The sequence below is a fragment of the Delphinapterus leucas genome, chromosome X, assembly GCF_059928025.1.
Source record: "Delphinapterus leucas isolate spDelLeu-1000000601 "Yukka" chromosome X, BTC_Dleu_Yukka2, whole genome shotgun sequence".
Classification (NCBI taxonomy): domain Eukaryota; kingdom Metazoa; phylum Chordata; class Mammalia; order Artiodactyla; family Monodontidae; genus Delphinapterus; species Delphinapterus leucas.
Window position 1 is genome coordinate 40277733 of NC_143150.1, and position 24332 is coordinate 40302064.

The window sequence follows — 24332 nt, forward strand, 5'->3', positions numbered from 1 at the left end:
AGCTTACTTATAGGGCAGAGGTTCATGCCACAAGGACCAAGCCAAAAACCATCCCAGCACCCATTTGTAAAGAAAAGGTTTCCCTCTTAGAGAGTGGACCACTCACTGTCCCTGCCATCGGCTCTTGCACAGTGGCACAGAGGTTCTGCTTAGGGAGAACTGACTTTGTGTGGAACAGATCATGAAGAATTCCATTCCTAAGGGTATTGTCACAAACAATGGAAATCTTAGTGGCAAACAATTAAAAGGGCACTCATAGCTCCTTGATGCAAGTTACAACAAGCAAAATGGCTGCATAATCATAAGTTTGGTAACAGAGAGAACCAAGCAAAAAGAGAGCCAAGAAGAGCACTCCTGGGATCATAGTCAACCCTGGCGGTTAGGAAGGCTGTGCATAAGCACAAGACCGCACTCATTCAGGACACAAGGTGGACTTGAATGCAGTCCCCAAGCCTCACACAGATCAAACAACAGAGAGCAGGAGCCTCACTGGTACTAGGGACTTAAGCACAACCTCTAATCAACCACTGGATGAACAGTAAGCTACTCTGACCCAGGGGTCAGAGGTGATTGGAGAGGGAAAATCCAAGCTACTACTACCTGGCTGAATGTGGGGTAGAAACATGAATTCCTTGAACTGTGATAGCAGCCTCCAAGCCACACATATATCCAGTGGTACAGGGTAAAAATCTAACTGGCTAAGAGGGCTTAATTATAACCTTTGGCCTATGCTGACTCAGGGTAACTCCTAGATTGCCAGGTAAAAGATAAAAATCAAGAATAAATCTGAGCAGAATACTCAGCATACTACAGGGGAAACAAATTTCATAGAGTCACTTCAGCCAAGTCACTGAGAAAACAACCCAGCAAACAGTGGCAACAACCACTCAGGGAAGTGGGAGTTGCTATACTGTTATTATCTAAAATATCAATTGTCAACAAAAAATTATGAGACATGCAAAGAAACAGGAAAGTGTGACCTGTACATAGGGGTAGGGGGAAAGCAGGTAATAGAAACTGCTCCTAAAGAGACCCAGATGTTGGATTTAGCAAACAAAGACTTCAAAGCAGCCATTATAAATATGTTCAGAGAACTAAAGGAGACCATGTTTCATCAAGTGCAGAATATTAATAAAGGGACAAAATTTATTTTTTGAAAGAACCAAATGGAAATTCTTGAGGTGAAACGTGTAATAACTAATGTGAACATTTCACTAAAGGGACTCAGCAGCACATTAGGGTTGGCAGGAGAATCAGCAAACTTGAAGATACAGCAATTATAGATTATGCTGTCTGAAGAATAGAGAGAAAAAAGAATGAAGAAAAATGAAAAGAGCCTCAGAAAAATGTAGGACACCATTAAGTGCACCAACATATGCAAATTAGGAGTACAAGAAGAAGAGGAGAGGGAGGAAAAGAGGTATAAAAAATATTCAAAGAAATAATGGCTGAAAACTTTCCAAATTTGATGAAAAACATTAATTTACACATCCAAGAAGCTCAAGTAACTCAAAATAGGATAAATGCAAAGGGATTTACAGCTATGCAGTGAAAATATTGAAAGCCAAAGGCAAAGAGAATATCTTGAAAGCAGGAAGAGAAAAATATTCATCATGTAAAAGAGAACCCCAGTAAGATTAACATCTGGCTTCTCATCAGAAACAATGGAAACCAGGAGGCAGTGGGATGACATATTCATAGTACTTAAAGAAAGACTTAACTGGGAATCATAAATCCAGTAAAACTATTTTTAGAAAATGAAGGTGAAATAAGTATATTCTTATGTAAACAAAAGCTGATGGAATGTGTTTGTAGCAAAGCTGCATACGAGAAATACTAAAAAGAGTTCTTCACCTTGAAAGCAAGTGACACCAAATAGTAATTCAAATTTGCATGAAAAAACAGAGTACTGGCAGTGGTAACTGTAATTAATTGTAAAAGACAATACAGTGGCATATTTCTTCCTCTTTCTATTCTTAACTGATTTAAAGAATAATTGCATAAACAATGTGTATATATTTATATATAATTTTATATATGAATATAATTTTATTGTTGGGCTTGTGTATAGATGTAAAATATTTGCCGATAACAGAAGTGGGTGGGAGCAAAGCTGTATTAGAGTAAGGAATTAACACCAGATGGTAACTCAGATCCACAGTAAGAAGTGAAGAAAATTAAAAATGGAAAAAGAAGGTTGATTTAACAAACTCTATAAATATTATAAATATGTCCTTGCTCTACTTACTTCTCTTAGCTTCCTCAAAAGGCATAACATTACATAAAGTAATAATTGTAGTAATGTATTGTTAGATTCGTAAATGTTAAACTAGAAAATATCCACAAAACATGAAAAGAGGAAAAGTAGAGGAAGAAAGAAACAAAGAAGGCATGACACATACAGAAAACAGGAAAGCTAAATAGCGGACATCAATTCTGACATAACAGTAAAAACATTAAATGTGACCAGATTAAACAATCCAATCAAAAGATGGAGATTATCCAATTGGATTTTTTTAACATACACAAATTTAATATCTATACACTTTAATTCAGAGATACAAATAGGTTGAAAATAAAAAGATGAAAAAAGACGTACCATATAAATAGCAACCATAAGAGAGCTAGAGTGGCTATACTAATATCAGAAAGAATAATAGACTTTAAACAGAAAATGTTACTAGATATAAAGAGGGACATTTCATATTGATAAAGTCCATTAGGAAGATATAAAAATTATACCCATATATGGACCTAACAACAGGTTAAGCAAAAGCAAAAGCAGACAGAATTGAAGGGAGAAACAGATAATTTAACAATAATAGTTGGAAACTTTAATATCCCACTTTCACCATAATTCGAAAAGAGACACGTACCACAATGTTCATTGCAGCACTGTTTACAATAGCCAGGACATGGAAGCAACCTAAGTGTCCATCGACAGATGAATGGGTAAAGAAGATGCGGCACATATATACAATGGAATATTACTCAGCCATAAAAAGAAATGAAATTGAGCTATTTGTAGTGAGGTGGATGGACCTAGAGTCTGTCATACAGAGTGAAGTAAGTCAGAAAGAGAAAAACAAATACCATATGCTAACACATATGTATGGAATCTAAAAAAAAAAAAAAGGTTCTGATGAACTGAGGGGTAGGACAGGAATAAAGATGCAGATGTAGAGAATGGACTTGAGGACACGGGGAAAGGGGAAGGGGAAGCTGGGACGAAGTGAGAGTAGCATTGACATATATACACTACCAAATGTAAAATAGATAGCTAGTGGGAAGCAGCCGCATAGCACAGGGAGATCAGCTCGGTGCTTTGTGACCACCTTAGAGGGGTGGGATAGGGAGGGTGGGAGGGAGACGCAAGAGGGAGGAGATATGGGGATATATGTATACGTATAGCTGATTCACTTTGTTATACAGCAGAAACTAACACACCATTGTAAAGCAATTATACTCCAATAAAGATGTAAAAAGATATATCTCACTTTCAGTAATGGGTAGAAGATCAACAAGGAAGTAAAACAGTTGAAGAATGCTATAAACCAACTGGACCTGACAGATATGTGCAGAACACTTCACCCCCAAACAGCATAATACATATGCTTCTCAAGTGCGTATGGAATATTCTCCAGGATAGACCATATGTTAGACCATAAAACAAGCCTCAACAAATTTAAAAGGATTGACATCATACAAAGGCTGTTCTCCAACCACAGTGGAATTAAATTAGAAATCAACAACAGAAGGAAATTTGGGAAATTCACAAATATGTAGAAATTAAATAACACTCCAAAATAACAAATGAGTAAAAGAAGAAGTCACAAGGGAAATTAGAAAACATCTTAAGATGAAAATGAAAATAAAATATACAAAAAATTATGGATTGAAGCTAATAAGGTATTCAGAGGGAAAATTACATTTGTAAATGCTTATATTAAAATTGAAGAAATATCTCAAATTGGTAACAAACTTCCGCCTTAAGAAACTACAAAAATGAGAGCAAGCTAAACCCAAATCAAGGAGAAAGAAGGAAATAAAGATCAGAATGGAAATGAAATAGAGAATAGAAAAACAATAGGGAAAATCAGTGAAACCAAAAGTTGGCTCTTTGAAAGGAACAATAAAAATTAAAACAATTAATAAAATAATTCTATTTATAGTAGATTCAAAAATAGAATCTTTGGGAACAAATTTAACAGAAATTAAAGCTAGACTTGTACACTGAAAACTACAAAATACTGTTAAACGAGATTAAAGAAGACCTAAACCAATGGAAAGACATTTCATGTTTGTGTATCAGCAGATTTAATGTTGTTAAGATGACAGTACTCCCGAAATTGAGTACTCAATGCAATCCCTATCAAAATATCAGCTGACTTCTCTGCAGACAGCCAATGGAGGAATATGACCAAAAGAAAAAAGAAAATAAGAAGAAACTATGTAGTTGGAAAATAATTCCTGCTATGTAAACTCTAAATTAATCTCTACTGAATCAGTGAATACAGGTCTGGAATAAGATTTGATTCCTAGAGGGAAGAACCAGGAGTATTTACAGAACCAATAAGTGAAATCCACTCACTGCCTCTCATTAACATAATAGTTCCTTTTTTGATTGCCTCTTATTTGCAAAATTTTGTTCCCTCATCTCCATGTAGCAAGTTAGTTAAACTACCTTCTGTTAAGGAGTTTATACTTTAGTGGGAAACCTGCAATACACACACACACACACACACACACACACACACACACAGTAGAAAGTAATATATATTATAGAGAGAGTGCTAAAGTGCTATAGGAATTCAGAAGTGGCATTTGAACTGGACTTAAGACCTGCAGTGTTGAGGAGGAGAAGTGTATTCCTTTCAAAAGAAGCAGCCCGAGAATTTGTGAGGCATTCTGTTTGGCTGGTATCTTTGAAGGGAAGTAGTGAGAAATAAAGCTAGGGCCAAATTATATCCCAGCTCTGCCACTCACTAGCTACATGACCTTCAGAAAGTTATTTAATCTCTCTAGGCCTGAGCATCCTCTTTTTAAAATGAAGATAAAAATACCTCCTCCCTCAGGGTTATTGGGAGAATTGGGTGAGACCATACACATTAAGATCTGTCTGGCACAGAGTAAGTGCTCAGTAAATGGTTCCTGTGTTTTGGAAGGGAAAAGCTTGAATACCAAGCTAAGACATCTGAGCTTTTATGTTGTGGGGAACAATAACTAAAGATTGCAAATAGGGAGGCGACATAATCAGAGCAATGCCTTAGGAAGATTAACTTGGCAGTGGGTGATCTGGAGGTGTGACAAGGGGAGACTGGAGGAGGCCATTGCAAGAGTCCAAGAGAGGTAATGAGAACTTGAACTTGGGTATTGATAGTGGTAGAACTATATAAAATTACTGAGAGTTTGTTGGTGTCATAACACAAATAGGAAACGTGGGAGAGGGAGCAGGTTTGAAGGTGAAGGTGAAAGGTCAGTTTTATACATACTGAGTGAGATATCAGTGAGACCTCCAGAAAGAAATGTGTAACAGGCAGTTTGAAATTCAGTACTGGAGATCAAGGCTGGGAAAATGACTTGGAAGTTATCTTCCAGAAGTTAGAGCCAAAAGATTGTATGAGATTACCAAAGAAAAGAAATGTAGGGGGACTTCCCTGGTGGTCCAGCGGTTAAGACTCCGCACTCCCAATGCAGGGGGCCCGGGTTCAATCCCTGGTCAGGGAACTAGATCCCACATGCATGCCACAACTAAGAGTTCGCATGCCCCACAACGAAGACCCAGCACAGCCAAATGAATGAATGATTAAATAATTAAATAGTTAAATAATTAAATAAATTTAAAAAATGCAGGGAGAGAAGAGAGGATAATTAAAGACAGAATCCTTAGAGATGGGAAAATGAAGAGAAGGCAGATAATTTGACTTTAATTGCCTTTCATAAAACTTTGTTGTTGCTATCTAGTATCATGTACCCTTCCTTTATACCTGCAAACTGCTTGTTTTACTATCATCCTCATTACCACCGCTAAATGGACCACCTAGAGTGGCCCTACGCATGTTTAAAGATGGATACATTCGTTCTTACATAGCCCCTAAGTCCTTTTGCTTTCCTCCTAAGGCCGACACAACAAGATCTATTAAGATGACAGACCAGTTTTATTTCTGGGTGAACACTAGTTTTGAAGAACATTCAGGGCATTCTAAGAAGCTAAGGTTTGAGATGTCTTAACAGATATTCTCAGAAATTACAGAGAAATACAAGCAGCCTTGAGATATGGTGGCCAGTAATGTGCCTGGCTCTTTTCTCATTGGAAAAAAATTTTTTTTAATTAATTAATTTATTTATTTTTGGCTGTGTTGGGTCTTTGTTGCTGCGTGCGGGCTTTCTCTAGTCGTGGTGAGCAGGGGCTACTCTTACTGTGGTACGCGGGCTTCTCATTGCGGTGGCTTCTCTTGTTGCGGAGCACGGGCTCTAGGTGAGCGGGCTTCAGTAGTTGTCGCTCGTGGGCTCAGTAGTTGTGGCTCGCGGGCTCTAGAGCGCAGGCTCAGTAGCTGTGGCGCACGGGCTTAGTTGCTCCGCGGCACGTGGGATCTTCCCGGACCAGGGCTTGAACCCGTGTCCCCTGCATTGGCGGGCGGATTCTCAACCACTGCGCCACCTGGGAAGCCCTCTCACTGAGAATTTGAAAGTTAATTTTCACCTTGAAATTTCTTGGTTTTCTGGAGAGAGAGCACAAGAGTTATAAGGATAAAAATGGGGGTCCCATGGTGCTGCATGATATAAACTTGCATATGGATTTCGTTGGCATCAGTTTTCTTGTTAGTTCCTTCAACCGTTAGTATAATATAGCAGCTACAAATAGAAGGTGATTTGAGGTCACTGTCCTGGGCTTTCCTGAAGAACTGAGGGAGTGCCTGTTTGCCCTGACAAAGGGGAATTCTTTTGCCCTAAGTGGGGAATGACTTGAATTGGCCTATTCAGTTTCTTTGTTTCTGACTAGGGCCCTGTGTTTTAATTAACTTTTACAAGTGGATAATGGGCAATAGCCACAATCCAGTTGGCTGGCAAAGGCATTGTGTATTATTCCATAGCAGTATAAAAAATGTGCATAAGTCATTGATACTGGAAGGTCTTTGTGACACTTTAACGATCTGGCTCGGTCGCCTCTGCTTACTCCACTAGGCTTTTTATGACCTTTTTTTCCATTCTCGTGTTAGGTGATTTTGAATGTGTATTTTTTTGTTTTTCTTCCTTTACTTGCCGTTCGGAAGCTTCTAGGTCAGGCTAGCTTCAATCCTATTTTCAGAAATCTTACCAAGGTCAGCCTGGTCCTGTTATATCCAGATGCTGACTCTTCGTACCTTTCAATGTACTCTGTTTCTTAAGACACATTGCTGTCTCAGCAAATTGCATAAGTGAAGGGTTTGGGGTTTGGAGGTAAAGACGTATTCCTAATCTGAAATGATCTGTGAATAAGAGCTAGAGTCAGTTTTAATATGGGAAATTTGAAGAGGGGCTCCATAGGATAAGAATATACTTAGCTTGTATTGTGACAGCTTAAAATTTCATTTTCTCTTCTTGCAGTAAGTACAAATGGATCCTAGGTGAGGAACCTGTGGAGAAACGAAGAAGGCTCCAGAATGAGATGACAACACCTCCTCTAGATTATTCCATGCCTGGCCCTTACAGGAGGGTAGAGGCAGCAGTTGCCTACCCAGAAGGGGAGAACAGCCATGATAAATCGAGTTCTGAGAGAAGCACACCACCATACCTTTCCCCAGAATACCCAGAAGCAATCAAGAATACCAGTCAGAGTAGGGAGGTCTCAGTTCTGTATGCAGGGGCCCAAGACCAACACCAGGGCTCCCTGCTCCCTGAAGAATTAGAAGATCAGATGCCAAGATTGGTGGCAGAAGAATCTAACAGAGGCAGCACACACCTAAACAAGGAGGAAGTAAGCAAGGGACCTTTTGTAGCTGTTGTCGGTGTTGCAAAAGGTGTTAGAGATTCAGGAGCTCCCATTCAGCTGATCCCTTTTAACAGAGAGGAGCTTGCTGAGAGGAGGAAAGCAGTTGAATCCTGGAACCCGGTACCTTACTCTTCTGTGGCCTCTGCTGCAACTGCTGCAGCTGTTGTGGAGAAAGGAAGAGGCTCTGAGGAGAGCGGAGGTCGCCACACACCAAAGATGAAGAACCAAAGAGAGCTAGAGGAACTGAAGAGAACCACAGAAAAGTTGGAACGTGTTTTGGCAGAAAGGAATATGTTCCAGCAAAAGGTTAGAGTAACAGCTTACCACTAGGAATGAGAGGCCGTTGTAACCAAGGAACCAGAGAGATGGAACTCCAATGATCTCATGTTCTGTGGCCTTTAAACAGAATAAGCCATTGAATGATCCTGTGGTATATCTCAGATTGAGTGAACCCTAATGGGCTTCCCTCCTATATTTGGGGTTTGAAAAGGTCCATAGTAGAATATGTTTAGAGAAATCACGGGGTGAATATATTCAGGAAAATTTGGGGCACTCTCTTTAGCTTTCACTAGTATGTGGGGTCATTGAATTTCTGTTTCTTGGACTGCAGGTGGAGGAGCTGGAACAGGAGAGGAATCACTGGCATTCTGAATTCAAGAAAGTCCAACATGAATTGGTGACCTATAGTACCCAGGAGACAGAAGGCTTGTACTGGAGCAAGAAACACATGGGCTATCGCCAAGCTGAGTTCCAGATTCTGAAAGCTGAGCTGGAAAGAACCAAAGAGGAAAAGCAGGAACTAAAAGAGAAACTGAAGGAGACAGAGACACATCTGGAAGTGCTGCAGAAGGCTCAGGTCTCCTACCGGACCCCAGAGGGAGATGACCTAGAAAGGTTAATTACTAGGGTTTAGTAATCAGCTTGTGAGTGCTAACGGGAAGCCTCCCTTAGGACCCTTCCCCGCCCCCCCCCGCCCCATTACTGGTCATAGATAAGGGAAGAAGCCTTAATTAATTCCTAGGCCACCAAGGATTGAGCAATCGCTTCTTAGAGAGCTGCAGCCAACCTCCCAGTGCTTGGTGGCATTGTGCTTTCTTCTTTCTTTCTAGCTAATGGAAACGTAATTGTTGAGAAATGTAGGCCTGTTTTGAAGGAGCTTCATTTTGTTCTGTTGGCTAACGACTTCATGTCATCTCTTCTCCTGTCCCTCACTCCATCATACAGGGCTTTGGCAAAGCTTACGCGGCTGCGTATCCACGTCAGCTATCTCCTTACCTCTGTCCTCCCTCACTTGGAGCTTCGTGAGATCGGGTTTGACTCGGAACAAGTGGATGGGATCCTGTATACGGTGCTGGAGGCAAATCACATACTGGATTGAGCACCAGATACTCTATATCCCGTTTTCTACCCTATTCTTTCCTCCCTCCCTCTCAACACCTCTCTCTCTCTCTCTCTCTCTCTCTCTCTCTCTCTCTCTCTCTCTCTCTCACCCTTATGCCTTACATGGAGAATCTTTGAGTAAATCCTGGCTCTTAATCAGTCTGCTTCTTATTCAGTCTTGGTGTGGAGAAAGAGGCTAGTTAAATAGGCTTTCAAGAGTTCCAGGAATGGAAAAGCAGTAGTCACCAAACCAGGTGACCGGAAAGCTTTAACTTTCATGACTCAGATACTTGGCCAATTTCATATCCTTTCTGAAATGATTTGTATTCATTTAGGTTAAATCAGTCAGCAGATATTGGGTCCAATGTACCAGGTGTTTGGGTTCAAGTGAAGAAGTATAACTCATGGTTTCAGCCTTCAAGGATCTAACAATCTAGCTGGAAACACAAGACATACACCAGGTTAACTGACTTGTACAGTGAGTGGTACAAAAATGATAGAGAAGTTCTGGGGGAGGAAGGTCAAGGAAGGCATCACATCAGAAATGGGAGCTAAACTAAGGTTTGTTTAAAGAATGGGCATAACAACACAGTTGGTTGTTCTTTACATGGTAGGACTATGGTTGATATTTTTTTCTTCTTCCTATCTTCCTGCCTTTCCAAATTTTCTATAATAAACCTGTTGTTCTTCTTACATTGGAAAAATAAATCGTTTTTTTAAAAAAATGAGTAGGCTTGGATTTAGATATCAAATGAAAGACTGTGTGAAAATATAAGGTAATTTTTATATTTATAATTTATGTTGTATTTAGCATTACCTCTGGAAGAATAACATGAAAGAAAGCATGGAAAAAGCTGGAATGTAAAAAATGTGTCTGGTAGGAGTGATGGGCTAATGTAAAGGGAACTAAGGTTAAATCATGACCCACCTACCCACCCGCCTCTGTGGTATTTGCATTTTAATGAGGAATTCTTGAAAAAGAAATCTTCAAGGCATAAATTTTTTAAATGTGTATCAGCACAACTATGGGATTTAAGGTAGTGGTGGGGGAGGTATTTTAGAGCAGCGAGATCTATTTGATATCCCTCAGAATACACCTCCTACCTACTCTTCAGGCTAGCGCTGATGAGGGGTAGATCTTACATTATCAGAAATAGTAAAACTTACACTCTTTTAAAAGTAGACATTTTATTTATTCATTTCTTTATAGTATTTATATAGTGCATACTCTCCGGAGAGTTCAAGGTACTCTTCAAAAGACTTTGACCAATGAACACATAAAAATATACCAGCAGTGAAAAATAGGAAGTAATGGAGAAAAGGGAGGAGGTGGGATCAAGCAGTCGCAAAAGGATTAGCTAGTCCGGAGGGATGTTTTGGGTGGTCGTTTTATTTCTCCTCTGCAGAGTTACTTCAGAAGACTCTCAGAAGTAAGTCTTACTTCAGAAGACTTACTTGAACTTTTTAAAAAGGAGGTCCATCATAGATATTCCAGTGGGACTGCAAGGGAGTAACGGGGAGGCTAGAGCCACGCTTCACCAGTAGAATGAGTGCTGAGAGATAGCCCCGCCCCCTTCCCTCACCTCTCTGCTGGCTCTTGCCTGCCATGTGATGAACTCTCACGTCAGACAGACCATGATATGGAAGGCCCTGGTTGTCTAAATGTAAGTTTACTGAGAGAAGGCGGGTAACACGTTCAGCCATTCTCTCTGGGATACTTGTTCTCCAGATGAAAGCTATGAAACGGTGGGACTTTGCACAGATAGGGACAACGTGGAGGGGAGGGTGGTGCAGGGGAAATTCAGAGCATTGGAGATTCAGCCTGAGAGAGATGATGTGGGCGGGGCAGATGCTGGGTCAGCGGTGGAGCAGAGTAGGAAGGAGGTCAGGCAGTTGGGCTTCAAAATGAGCAAAGGGGAAACAGTTTAACTCAACTCTACTTTGTGCTTACTCTCAGCCCATTTCCTAGTCTGTGGCCTCAACCCCAAAGTGCTCCTTCCAGCGAGAGTTAGCTGTGCGAGTTCATTCCCTGCAGTACCAGAGCTACCTCTCTGTTACCTGTTTACAATGAAACCTTACCAGCGTGCGGTCCCTTTAAGCAAAGTTAAATGCAGCAGTGGAGCAACTGAAAAGTGTCACCCAGCCTTAGCAGAGGTTATGACGTAGCGTGGAGGCAAAAGAAAAAAAAAGTGGGTGCCTCGTTCTGGCTATCCTGTTAGGTTAACAAAATCATAATTCTCCTTCAGTTTTTCATTTCCACAGTCAACACTTAGGTCCTTACTACCTCATGCCTTCCTCATTGAAAGATTCCTAGCTGGCCTCCCTTGTCTCCAATTCTCCTTCATTCAGTCCACTCTACTCTCTGTCACTAAATTGCTTTTAATGACCTCATCAAGTTAGGCCTCTGCTCAACGACTTGCCAGCGCTTTCAGTTGCCCGCCGAGTACAGTACGAATTCCCATCTGGCTTCAACCCTGCTCTCTAGACTCTTCCAACATTCCAAATGCCAGCCGTGTTCCATCCAAACTGAACTAGTTTTCAGTTTCTGAACCTGCCTTGAGATTTTCTCCTTTTCCATCTTTGCCGTGTTCCATCCCCTTTGCCTGGAATATTTTCCTTCATTATCCTTCCTTTGGCTCTAAAATCACCTTTTTTCCTGAAAATTCCTCCGATTAACCTAGCCAGGTACGACATTTTCTTTGAACATGCAAGTTTTGTGTCACTTAGGCTCTTATCACAAGTGTCCTTATCCTGTGCTCCCCATTAGAAAGCTCCACATTCAAATAAATTCAACTGCCTACTTGACATTTACACTTCTATGTCTCACAGACATTTCAAATAAAACATGTTAAAAAACAGTGACACACACACCCTGGAACTGTTCCTTCCCCCAATTTTACTCATTTTAGAAAATGGCACCTCCACCCACCCAGTTGCTTAAGCTAGAAACCTGGAAGTCATCCTTAATTTTCCTCTTCTAGTCCCACACATCCAGTCTGTCAGAAAGTCGGTCAATTCTGTCTTCAAAGTGTATCTTGACTCCACTCATTTTTACCACATCTACCTTAGTCCAAACTACCATCATCTCCCATAGATAATTGCAACTCCTAACTGGTTCCTTGTTTCCGCTCTTGTTCCCACGATTGTCTTATCACTACAGCCAGAGTGATTTTTTTTTAAGAAGTACACATCAGAACATGTGACGCCCTTCCACTGCTTCTCATTGCACTTAGAATAAGATCCACACTCCTTACTATGTCCTACAAGAGCCCTGCCTGTTTCTTCTACTTAGTCTCCTGCAACTCTTCTTCATATCTCGCTTTTCCCCTTGCTCACTGTGCTTTTCCCACAGAAATAGTTCAGGCTCTTACTTAAATAGAGCCTTTCCCCATACTGTTTCCTCTCTTGGAATGCTGTGTGTCCAGTCTTGGCATGGTGGACTCTTCCTCATCCTTCAGGCCTTAGTGTTATCACCTTTCTCAGACAGGCCTTCCCCAGCAGCCATTTTTCTCTATCTACCCAATTCTATCACTTTTTCCTGTTTTGTTGAATCCATAGCACTTCTCACAATTTGCAGTCACATATTTGGCCGTTTAATTTCATGTATTCAACAGATATTTATTGGATACCTACTGTGTGCTGTGTGATATACAGTGGAGAACACAACACGCAGTTTCTGTCTTCCCTCACTTCCATGAGGGGAAGGGCCACGCCTGTTTTTTCCAATCAATCACTGTACCCCAGAGCTTATCATGGCACCTGGCATATAGTAGATGATCAATGGTTGTTACTGAACAGGTTAATGATGGAAACTGTGTTTGTTCATATCTGCATCTCCCTCAAGAGCCCGAAACAGTGCCTCGTTTGTAGAAGGGGTTGGATAAATACAGTATGAGTGAGGTAGATAACAATCCTGGGCATTAAATTCTGAAAATGAAAGCCTGAGACAATAAGTGCTACAGGTTATGGGAGGCCTAATGTTTCTCTTTAGCTGATCTTTGATTTGGATAATTAGAAAGGCTATCAAGGAGAAAGGGAATATGGGTGACAAATATTTGAATATTGTCACAAGGAGGCTCCCTAGATTTCAATTTTAAAATACTGAAAATTACAGAATGTAATCAGAAGAAGTTTATAGAGACCAAATTCTGAGGAATCTTCTGCTCATTTTCCCAAGAGCAGTGATAGTTTATTTCAAGGGAAGAAAGAGGCGCTATCCTCTTTCAAAGGACAGACAGAACACACCTCAAGGAAATACAGTCATACCTCGTTATGTCGTTTTATTGCGCTTTGCAGATGTTGCGATTTTTTTTCCCTTACAAATTGAAGGTTTGTGGCAACCCTGTGTGGAGCAAGTCTATCAGTGTCATTCTTCCAACAGCATTTGCTCACATCATGTCTCTGTGTCACGTTTTGGTAGTTCTCATGACATTTCAAACTCTTTCACTGTTATTTTATTTGTTACGGTGGATCTGTGATCAACAATCTTTGCTGTTCCTCACTGAAGGCTAAGATGATGGTTAGCATTTCTTATTAATAAAGTTTTTTAATTAAGTATTTTTAATTAAGGTATGTACATTGTTTTGTTAGACCTAATGCTATTTCACACTTAATAGACTACAGTATAGTGGAAACATAAGTTTATATGCCCTGGGAAACAAAAAAATTCCTGTGACTCTCTTTATTGAGATATTTACTTTATTGCAGTGATCTGGAATTGAACCTGAAATATCTATGAGGTATACCTGTAAGTTCCCCACACAAGTTAGCAAATCAGTACAAGTACAGTCAACCCACCAAATCTGTGAGTTCTGCATCCACGAATTCAACAAACCATAGATTAAAAATAGATTTTTTTAAAAATCCAGAAATTTCCAACAAGCAAAACTTCAATTTGCCTCATTCAGGCAACTGTTTACATAGCATTTACATTGTATTTACAACTATTTACATGGCATTTACATTGAATTAGGTATTATAAACTGGAGATGATTTAAAGTATACGGGAGGATGTGTATAGATTTTATGCAAATTGAACACCATTTTATCTAAGGGACTTGAGCATCCTTGGATTTTGGTGTCCGATGGGGATCCTGGAACCCATCCACCACAGATACAAAGGGACAACTGTATGTACATGCTTGTTGGATGAACACATGGGCACCTACCAGAGGACTAGATCAGAGACTTTGAGGCCCCAGGGGACAGGAAGATTTGCTTGCCCAAGTCCAGTGACTGCAAATAATCTGGGATAACAATTTAGAGAGAGGGGCTTAATTGGCAGGCTCTCAGTTCCCAAGAGTAATCTCCAGATAGAACATGTTTCAGAGTTCTGTACTATGCATTAAAACCTCTTTCTGTAGTCCTGTGTTAGGAGTAAAGCACTGGGGTATGCTCAGGAAAGCTAGGGGTGAGCTCAAGCTAAGTCAAGTGTAATTTCCCCAAAAGAATAACTTGTGCTTGGTGACAAGGACATCCCTAACTCACAAATTATCTTAGGCAGAGAGGAAATTCAGGAACCATACTTTCTGATTCCAAAGTCAGGGCACATGGTTGGATAATAAACTACACAACTGGAAAGAATTGACTTAGATACTCTTGGGTATGTTAAAGCTTTAGTCATTAAGTGAGACATAAAGAGCATTCATTTTCTAATGGAAAATAAAATCTGCAAGAGTAATGTGTTTTGTTAATTGCCTCTATACCTAAACCCAAAGTTTTGATGTGAATCTCCAGAAATCCCCAACACACTTTTAGATAGTAGTTAAAATGTTTCGGTGCCACATTCCATACATTTGCCCGTTGAGTCCTCAGGGACAGGCAAGATGACTTTAGGCAGAGGCTCAGGAAAGTGTTCACAAAGGCCTGATCTTCCAGATGGGCTATGGAAACCTGTAAGGGTTGGAAAGGTGGAGGTGTGTGGGGAGGGTTTTCCAGGTGTAGGGAATAGTATAAGCAAAGTCACAAGACTGGGTGTGGGGTGAATAAGGGAACGCCCAAGAAGGTTTGGGGAATAGTGAATTATTCGATTTGGAGCATAAGGAACAGAATGGACCAAGGGCTTGGAATGCCAGCAAGAGCGGGGGCTGCCCTAAATCTGTTTAACAATGGAGCCTCCGTAGGATATGCATTAGGAAAGTGGCTAATGAAATCTCCCCACTTGTTGAGTTTGGGAAATTAAGCCTAGTTCCCCTGGACTAAGCTTTTCTCTAGCAGTGGGACGTGATGGGTTATGATTCTGTTCCACCTCAGATTTTTACAAATCTGGATGAAGGTCAAAGAGCCATCACCACCTCTTTCCTCTCCAACTTCTCAAGTCTGTTTTGCCCCTGGCTTCTGTTAATGGAATCTGATGAGTAGAAGCCTATTCAAAATCTTCAAGGTATTCATTCAGACTTTGGGGAAGAATCTTAAGAAGTTTTGTCCTGGGAAGGAATATCCCCTTGCTAATGCAGATTCTGATCTGTGGTAGAAAATATACTTTGTCTGCCTCCTTTCCCCAAAGACACATACATTTTAGTGTGACTTTGGCACAACTTTCTAGGTCACCTATGCTTAGAATACAGTTAACCATTTGTTGAGGACCTACTATATGCCATGACCACACTGAGAGGCAGGTATAATCCCCATTTTACAGATGAGGAAACTAAAGCGTAAAGAATTGAAGTGACTCTCCGAAGACTACACAGCTAGAGAGTGCGGCTAACGAGCCTCCAGGCTCTTTTCCCACTATACCATACTACCTTGAAAACGATCAGTCTCGTCTTCTACCTCTTGATAAGAAAATGCTACAGCCAGCCCACACTAATAGGAATTTCCAAGGAAGAAAGTTCCACAATCCCACACAATGTTTAACTGCCCTCATGATCAGGAAATCGTTCACTCTGTAACGAATATCCCTCTAAACAACGTGGAAATTCATTTCCTCTTGACTAGGTTTTTCACTCAGGGCTGTCGCTTGGCAGCTTTCCTGATATCAAAACAGCCACCGAGATCCTATTCTTACACTCCAGGAGGTCTTGGACTTGTTGGCCTCTGCCTTTGAGTGTTCTCACTGGCTCCTTTGCACCACCCCCTCCAGACAGTGCTGAGTTGGGCAAATCTCTTTGGGAGTGAGAAAGTGACACTTGAGAACATATTGGTTTATTATTACACATGGAAGAGTAAAATTAACCACACGAGGTGCCTCTGGAATTGCCAAGGGGAAGATGGCACCACCTTTCTCATCTTGTCTGCCTTTCTCTTGAGTCCTACCTCATCTCCATTCTTAAAGCTGTTGAACCATTTAGTTGAAGGGTGTGTGTGTTACTCAGAGAAGTCCCCTGGTCCCCCAAATTCCAGTGTCCATAGTCTCTGAATTAGTGTTCTTTTTTTTTTTTTTTAACTCACTAGACTCATCTTCTCATTCTGGCTCCTTCAAGAACTAAACTGAGAAACTAGTGCAAATTCTGGCGTTAATGGTCAATCTGTGGCTGAATGTATGTTTCTTCCCAGAAAATATACTTGCTTTTTAATCAGGGCGTTCAGTGCCTTTAAAACCAAGGGAGCAGGATCTTCACTGTGTCATCAGATATCCTTCGTGGGGCTGCTGATCCATCTTCTTGCATCCAGTTGGGTAATTCCAGAAACAAATTCACGTCAAGAGCATCTTCTCTTTGTACTTTTGGTGTGACTGGCCTTTCTCCTGAGCAACGCAAACAGAACTTTGTCAAATATCACAGACTCTGCAAGTGCTATTGGAGAAAAGGGATTAACCACTGAAACGCTGGGTTGCCTGCCACAGTACTCACACTCATTTGGAATCTAGTTTCACATCCCGTTACACTCCCTAATATGTGTTTGAAAGCACGTGAGTCTTCTCAGTGTTTTCTCCACAAGGCCATGTCTGCGAAGAGAAACTTCTTCAAAGCCCTCCTGGGAAGTGACTTGTGAAGCGGTGAGAGGGTGCTGTTCTGGAGGAATGGGACTTCCAGGATACCAGAAAAGCAGCACCTGACGATTTGCCCTTGCATGGTGACTTCCTGCTTCGTCAAACCCTAAGAGACTCCTGCTTCTCTTGTGGAGAAGTGAGGCCTAGAGCAGGGAAGTGTAGGCAAGTTTTAACTAGGAAACCCTGAGCTGCAATTCTCAGGAAGGTGGTAGGTTGTGTGAGGTGGAGGGGTAGTCAGATGACAGCTTCTGTATTGCTGTGCCTGATAACAGCCTGTTAATATTTTATCAGTGATCACATCACAGCATGTGGGGAGCCACCACTTAGGGCCAAAGAGAGAGATAACCTGCTGGACTTCCTGTTTGAGGTCTCCCCTGCTCCTTCCCGTTGAGATAACAGAACTTCTCATCAAAGCTGGGAGCCGCTCGCCCGGGGAAGCGAGACCAGGCTAGGCAAAGGCCAGGCTTCAGCCAGTTGAGGAGGAGCCCATGGGCTTCCCAGCCCGGGGCCTCCATGTCCCGGAGTGGGCAGCTGCAGGCACGAAAGAATACCCCGTCCGTGAGCCTAGGGCTGAGTGGGAGAGAACAGTTGACCCTGCGAGGCCTCAGTTGGCTTCCTTTAGCACTGGGCCCCTCCTCTCTCCTCTCTCCCTTCTCCCACGTCTGTGTTTGTCCTCTGTTCCAGAGCCAAAAGGCCTCAGGTTACCTGGATGGGCACTGCCTCTGCTGCCCCCAGCAGTTTCCGGGAGCCCTACCCAGGAGAAGGAGATGAGGGGGGAGGGGCTGAGCCCCAGTGTCACTCTTGCCGTTAGAGCCACTTAGGGTGTCCCAGGAGCTCCTAGGTTCGCTGTGCATTGTAGCCCTGCTTCCTCCTTAGCACTGCCCTCTCCCTTATTTCTCTACTTCCCATGGTCCTTCAGCTGGAGGAAGCAGTTTCTTTTGATCATCCTTCCCCCAGAAGCTCAAGTAGTTGCCAGACCCTCATTTCCTATGGGCTGGGATTTGAGGGGATTCACAAACCGTTTTTAACTAGCCCCTGACGCACCCCATCTTACGACACCTTTTCCTTATCTCTCGCAGGACAGACCATATCGCGCCTGGTACCACAGGTAGGTGTGCATGTCTTATGTCTCCCTTAGATCAACTGCCACCTCCTACGAGGCACAGATTTTACCTTGTTCACCCTTGTCACCCTCAAAGCCTTCAGCACATTGCCTGCCACCAGGTGAGAGCGCAGTTAGTGTGGGCCGGCTGGTAGCTCGCCGGCTAGAGTGCTAGCTGAATGGCTGTTTGACTGGCTGAATGCAGGTCTCTCAGAGAGCTGGAGTTTGTCTTTCCACCAAGAAGCCAGTTTCGGCCTCCTCCTCTCCTATTAATGATCACATAGCAGTGGGTCACTAGGGCCCCCAGGGGGAGAAAATATGAGTCACGCCATTATCAGAGGAATGAGGGAGGGCAGAAACATCTCTCCTTGTGCAAGGGTCAGAACCATGAGGCCAGGGAATAAACACAACGGCCTTCACTATCCCCTGGGTCTGTGGCTAATCTAAATTACTTTATGATGGAAGGCAATGGGGTGAGCTGAAAGCTGTTCAACTTGGACCCAGACTCTGGGAAACTATCTAGAGCAAGGCTTTCCTTGCTCAACCAGCCAAAGAGAACAGTTGATCTTTATCAGGTCTGCCTTAGTTTTTCTACTTGAGGATGAACTTCTAACTCCTTCCCTAGAATCCTCCCAGATTAAAAGGAAGGAGGACCTCTCTCAGCCAGCCTCAACCTAAGAGGAAGGGAAGCTCTGTGCCCAATTTTCCTCAAGACCCCCTACACTGTGGTGACAGACAGGGGCAGGGGGACAGCAGCAATCTGAAGGCAAAATCCCAGACCCGTGTTGCTGTGCGAAGAGTTTCCAAGCTTATGTTCAGACTCTGACACTCTGTGGCTTCAGGGAATTTACTCACCTCCCTGGGCCTCCGTTTTGTCTCCTGTAAAAGACCTGCTTCACTGGGGATATTTGGAGGATGCAGTGAAATCGTGGATCTGAACGCGCTTAGGCTGCCAGGTGGTGGGTCATCAGAGCCCGTATCAGACTGCTGCCCACTCAGCACAGCAGAGTCAGGAAGGCAAATCCATTTTCCAGCCTCCGTGACCCCCAGTCAAGGACTCCGGGTTTCCTGGTACCAGAGCAGAGGCATGACCTCTTATTAAACTTCTGTCCAAAGAGCCCTTTCTCCCCACCCTGACTCCTACCTGCCACTATTCCCTCTAAATGGGCTTGGATGCTGCAGTCCTAGCGTCTGCAACAAAAAAGGCCCACCTCAGGAATGCAAGTGTAGTGCCTCTTATAACAGGCTCCTTTGCGTTGAGGCCCGCTAGGTCTGGGGACTGGGGAAGCTGAGACTTGTAGGGCTCCAATCTTGTCAGTGTAGCCACAGTTAACATGTTTAAGAATCAAGCTTGGTTAATTCCCAGTGAGGTTAGAACAGGGCCAAATCACTGGCCTCCCAAACTCCTACACCTCCAGAGGTAGAGGAATTGGAGCTAAGGTGTCATGTCTTATTCAAATGTAAGCCTGGCATCCCTGGGATGGGACAGCTAGCTGGGCCCAGGCTGGCCCAGTGGCCAGCACAGCAGGAGGGGCAGTTCCAAGTGGTTCACTCGGTGAATTGGGTCTGTTCTCCCAGATTCCCCTCACGGGAGACCCGGAGAGCGTATGTGTCCCCGATGTTACCTTGCTGGCCTCACACGTTGTTTTCCTCAGACAACTTGGGACCTCTGGCAGACTCTTCGTTTTGGCTGTGAATATTGTTGGATTGGCAATGTCCTGTTTTGGGAGTCAGGAGACTGGGGCACTAACACCAGCCGTGTGGCCCTGGGAAAATCTCTTTACTGATGTGGGCCTTAGTTTCCCCATCCGCCAAATGGAGATTTTCTGTTCTATTTCACATTCCTCATAATGGTGGCTCAGAGCTGAATGGAATAAACACATGGCCTTTTTTTTTTTTTTTTTTTTTTTGCGGCACGCGGGCCTCTCACTGCCGTGGCCTCTCCCGCTGCAGAGCACAGGCTCCAGACGCGCAGGCCCAGCGGCCATGGCTCATGGGCCCAGCCGCTCTGTGGCATGCGGGATCCTGCCGGACCGGGGCACGAACCCGCGTCCCCTGCATCGGCAGACGGACCCCCAACCACTGCGCCACCAGGGAAGCCCAACACATAGCCTTTTAACAAATAAATGAAACAACTGTTGTGAGACGGTAGGATCCCTGGACGTTATGAAAAGGTTAATGTTTCCCTGGGGAGAGGGAGGGTGTCCTGCTTTCTTTCTTTTTATTTTCTTTTATTTTAATTTTAATTTTTTAAATTTACTTATCTTTGGCTGCGCTGGGTCTTTGTTGCTACGCGTGGGCTTTCTCTAGTTGTGGGGAGCGGGGGCTACTCTTTCGTTGCGGTGCGCAGGCTTCTCATTGAAGTGGCTTCTCTTGTTGTAAAGCATGGGCTCTAGGTGTGCGGGCTCGGTAATTGTGGTTCGCAGGCTCAGTAGTTGTGGTTCGCGGGCTCTAGAGCTCAGGCTCAGTAGTTGTGGCTCCCGGGCTTAGTCGCTCCGCGGCATGTGGGATCTTCCCGGACCAGGGATCGAACCCCTGTCCCCTGCGTTGGCAGGCGGATTCTTATCCACTGCGCCACCTGGGAAGCCCTGTGTCCTGCTTTCTTAATGTCTCCAGTAAAGTCTAGAATTTTCTATCCACCCAGTGGGGAGAAAGGCCAATTTCCATTCTACCCTCCCCTTCGCCCAATTCCCTCAGTCACACCTGCCCTGTCTGAATTAATTTGTATTAATAAAACAGTTACTCAATCAACAAGTGTTTATTGATCGCCTACTGTGTGCCCAGCACTCGTACAGATAGTCTTGGAAATATAGACAAGTCTGAGATATGGCCCCTACCCTCCAAGAATTTACAATGTACTTGTGAAATCAGTTACATGCACATGGAAAGATAAGTATCCATCAAAAATTGTGAATGATAAGCATCAAAGAGTGAGTTTTACACTGAGGGTTAGAGGACGGAGGGGTAGGATAGGGACGGAGTGGTCAGTGGAGGCTCAGTGAAGGAGGGGTGCCGAGCAACTTCTCCAACATGAGGAAGACTTGGCTAAGGGGAGAGGGCCTTCCCACTTGGGGCAGGAGCTTAAATATAGGCAAGAAGGTAGAACTGTGAAAGGCATGTCACAGACAGTCACTGGGCCCCTCCTGCTGGCACTGAGGTTTGGGGAGGTGTACTGGAGTTTGTCAGAAGCTGGTCATGGTCAAGCTTTCGGTTTGTTCGTGACTCCCACCCCGCCCCGCCCCCCCCAGGGGAAATGGGGCATTTTTAGACCTTGGAGCTGGAACCGGCTGCCTGGGAATCATTCTCGACTCTTCCATCTCAACTGAAATCCCAGGCAGCAGCTCAGCTATCACTCAGATGAGGGCCACGGCACCTTGGGCGTGATTATCCCATGCTGGAGCCCTTGGGTGCCTTCTAGCAGCTCTACCATATCTGGTAAAGGATGGTGGAGAGAATATGAAGGTGGCTGACAGGGGGCCCATCTGGGGCTGTGGTCTGTCAGAGACTCTGCAGTGCTCTGTGGGCAGACCCCGGGGGCCTGATCTCAGCCTTTGGGCTGATTCTCCATTAGGCCTGAAGACTCTCTGGGGGCTGCCTCTCTGGCCCAATAGAAATACCCACTGAGGTTCCCACACATGTCCACCCAGCTTCTTAGATACCCAAGTTCTTACTCTCTCTCGGGCAGCATCAAGGAGTGGTGCCTTCCTGAGTCCCCACCTGCTCCCATGCTGTCATCCCCCAGCCAAGGGCCATCTCTACAAAAACCAGTTTCCTGTTCCTAAAGAAACCATTGTGTAGGCCCTTTAACCTCGTTGTTAGCCAGGTCAAAGGGAGGCAGGGGCTTCAGTGAACGTTGGAGCTGGAGCTTCTGAGGGAGTTCCTCAGTAGAGTCAGAGTCTGCTGCCACCTTGAGCGTCCCACAGTTTCTTTCCTTGTGCTCTCCTCTAGCCGGGGGCTAGAGCCCTGGGCCATGATTCTGCCCTTTTTTTTTTTTTTTTGGTCCTCGGCTTCTTCTCCGAGGCTGCCCTCCCCGTCTCATTCTACACCCAGCTGCTCTCTGTTCCCTCCATACTGTGGGATGGCTTTATTTCAGTTCATACACAAACCAGTCTAGACACTGTGGAGTCATAACAAGAGTGGGATGGACGAGGCTCCAGGGCCCATTACTGGCCAATCAGTTTCTCTGCAGGGAGGCTTGAGAAGGAGGTTAGCGCCATGCCCATGGAACCCGTCACTTCTTCCCGCCCACCCCCATCCCCCAGCAATGAGCTAAGAGCCAACCTCAGCAAGAGGAAGGGTCTTTGATCACAGAGAGGGTCAGTCAGTGGCATGTGATTAGTGGGTTTGGGGATGGATTCCCAGGTAAACAGAAGGTAAAGGGGAGACTCTGGGGCCTGGCCTCAGGGGGGAGTGGAGTGGAGTTGAGGGTTGGGGACTCAGGGTGGGAGATGGGGAGCCAGGATGAAGGAAACAGAAAGTCTGACTTGACAAGCATCTTGACAGTTCAGCCTGCACGCTGTCACACCAGCTCCCATTCCTGCCTTTGCTCGATCCAGTGGCCAAAGTCAGTCTATCCTCAGCAGCACCTTCTGACACGATCCAGTGGCAACGTCCCTCACCTGTGGCCCTGGGGGAGGCTGTCTACTGGTTTTCACAGACCCAGCCACCCCCGAGCTCTGGCCCCTGGTCCTTCACACATACCCTGTCAGGCTGTAGGAGTTAAACTCACTCTTGCCTTTGGGTGGTTGACCAGGCCTTGGAGAGCTCCTAGTGGCCAGGGGCTGGGCCTGGTAGGCATCGTAGTAGTTGGACCGATTTCCCTGGGGCGAGCAGGAAAAGCAGAGGATGATTCCAGCTACCAGGGAGAACAGGGAGGAAATAATGCCCAAGTAAAGAGCCTCTCCGATCTCAAATTTCATGCTGTCAGGCACCAGTGGGGAGTAGAAGTCCCGCAAGATCCCGTGAAGATTCCAGGCAACAGGGATGAAGCCCAGGAGGCCTCCAAGGATGAAGAAGACTCCGCCCACCACCGCCACTCTGTCTTTGGCTCGGGACTCTTGGCAGAAGACTGTGCATCTCATGCCCACCACAGAGACAATGCAGGCCAAGGAGGAGATTGCACTGGATGTCACCATCATGGCCTGGGCAGCCTGGATGTCAGCAGGAAGGCCCAGCATGGTGCTGTAGATGTCACACTGAGTGATGCCTGTGCTGTGTGTGGCACACTCCATCCAGAGGCCCTTGGAGAAGCCGACTGCGGTCACGATGCTGGCACCGACGTAAGAGCTTGTTCGCCAGCTGGGGAGTAGCATGGCAACCAGGGTTCCCAACAGCCCCAGCAGGCCCAGGATGTAGCCCACAAGTTGGAGGCCAAGAGAGGCCATGGCAGACCTCTCAGTAGATGCGTCTTCAGGGCCTGCTCCCTCGTCTTCTGGCTGTAGCTCTTCCTCCTTAGATCCCGGCCTCTAATCCCTCATTTCAGAGTGTCTGTGTCAGGCCGACTTCTCTCCTCCTTACAAGTGTCTGTGGGTGGCCACGAGCAGGCTCAAGAAGGCATCTAGAAGACCTAAAAAAATCCATAAACCAGATTAAATATTGACCAGAAGCTTATGAGAAACCAGAAAATGCTGGATGCCTTTTGACCTTTGTTATCTTCTTTAGAAATAACACATGAGAAAGAAAAAAAAAAAACTTTGAAAGTGGAGCCAAAATGTCATCGGCTCCTGCGTAGGTACATGCTTTAGATTGGCAGCCGGACAAAGCCAGGGGCCAGACAAGTGGCTGCTTTCCGAGAAGGTGGTGATGCCATTGTCGGTTGTGGTGACCGTGTTAACTCCAGGTCAGGCTGTAGGCTGGCTCCGTCTCCAAGGCATGCTGTTTAACGCATTACCTGGCAACAGTGCCACGGGGCCCCTCAATTGCACACCGGTGCCAAACCCCAGGAGACT

At 44.4% G+C, this 24332-nt stretch overlaps 2 protein-coding genes across 3 annotated transcripts in view; one reads left to right on the forward strand and one right to left on the reverse strand.

Annotated features, from left to right (window-relative positions):
- The window catches only part of MORC4 (MORC family CW-type zinc finger 4), a 49955-nt gene extending 40554 nt beyond the window's left edge, over nt 1–9401 (forward strand). Inside the window, exons 15-17 of one of the 2 annotated variants that reach the window (XM_022566419.3) lie at nt 7588–8278; nt 8583–8866; nt 9197–9401. In XM_022566419.3, the coding sequence (XP_022422127.1) occupies nt 7588–8278; nt 8583–8866; nt 9197–9350 (1129 nt within the window). In that variant the 3' untranslated portion in view covers nt 9351–9401. The remainder of the gene's footprint in view (nt 1–7587; nt 8279–8582; nt 8867–9196) is intronic. The other variant, XM_022566421.3, reaches the window with a different exon arrangement.
- Nucleotides 9402–23075: 13674 nt separating this feature from the next.
- Nucleotides 23076–23921, reverse strand: CLDN2 (claudin 2). The gene has a single exon (XM_089903850.1). It carries the CDS (start codon nt 23766–23768, stop codon nt 23076–23078), a length of 693 nt encoding a protein of 230 aa, XP_089759976.1. The 5' UTR covers nt 23769–23921.
- Between the last annotated feature and the right edge of the window lie 411 nt (nt 23922–24332).

Bases quoted from the DNA above. Each gene is read 5' to 3' on its own strand.
- CLDN2 (XM_089903850.1), bottom strand. From the start codon at position 23,768: ATGGCCTCTCTTGGCCTCCAACTTGTGGGCTACATCCTGGGCCTGCTG.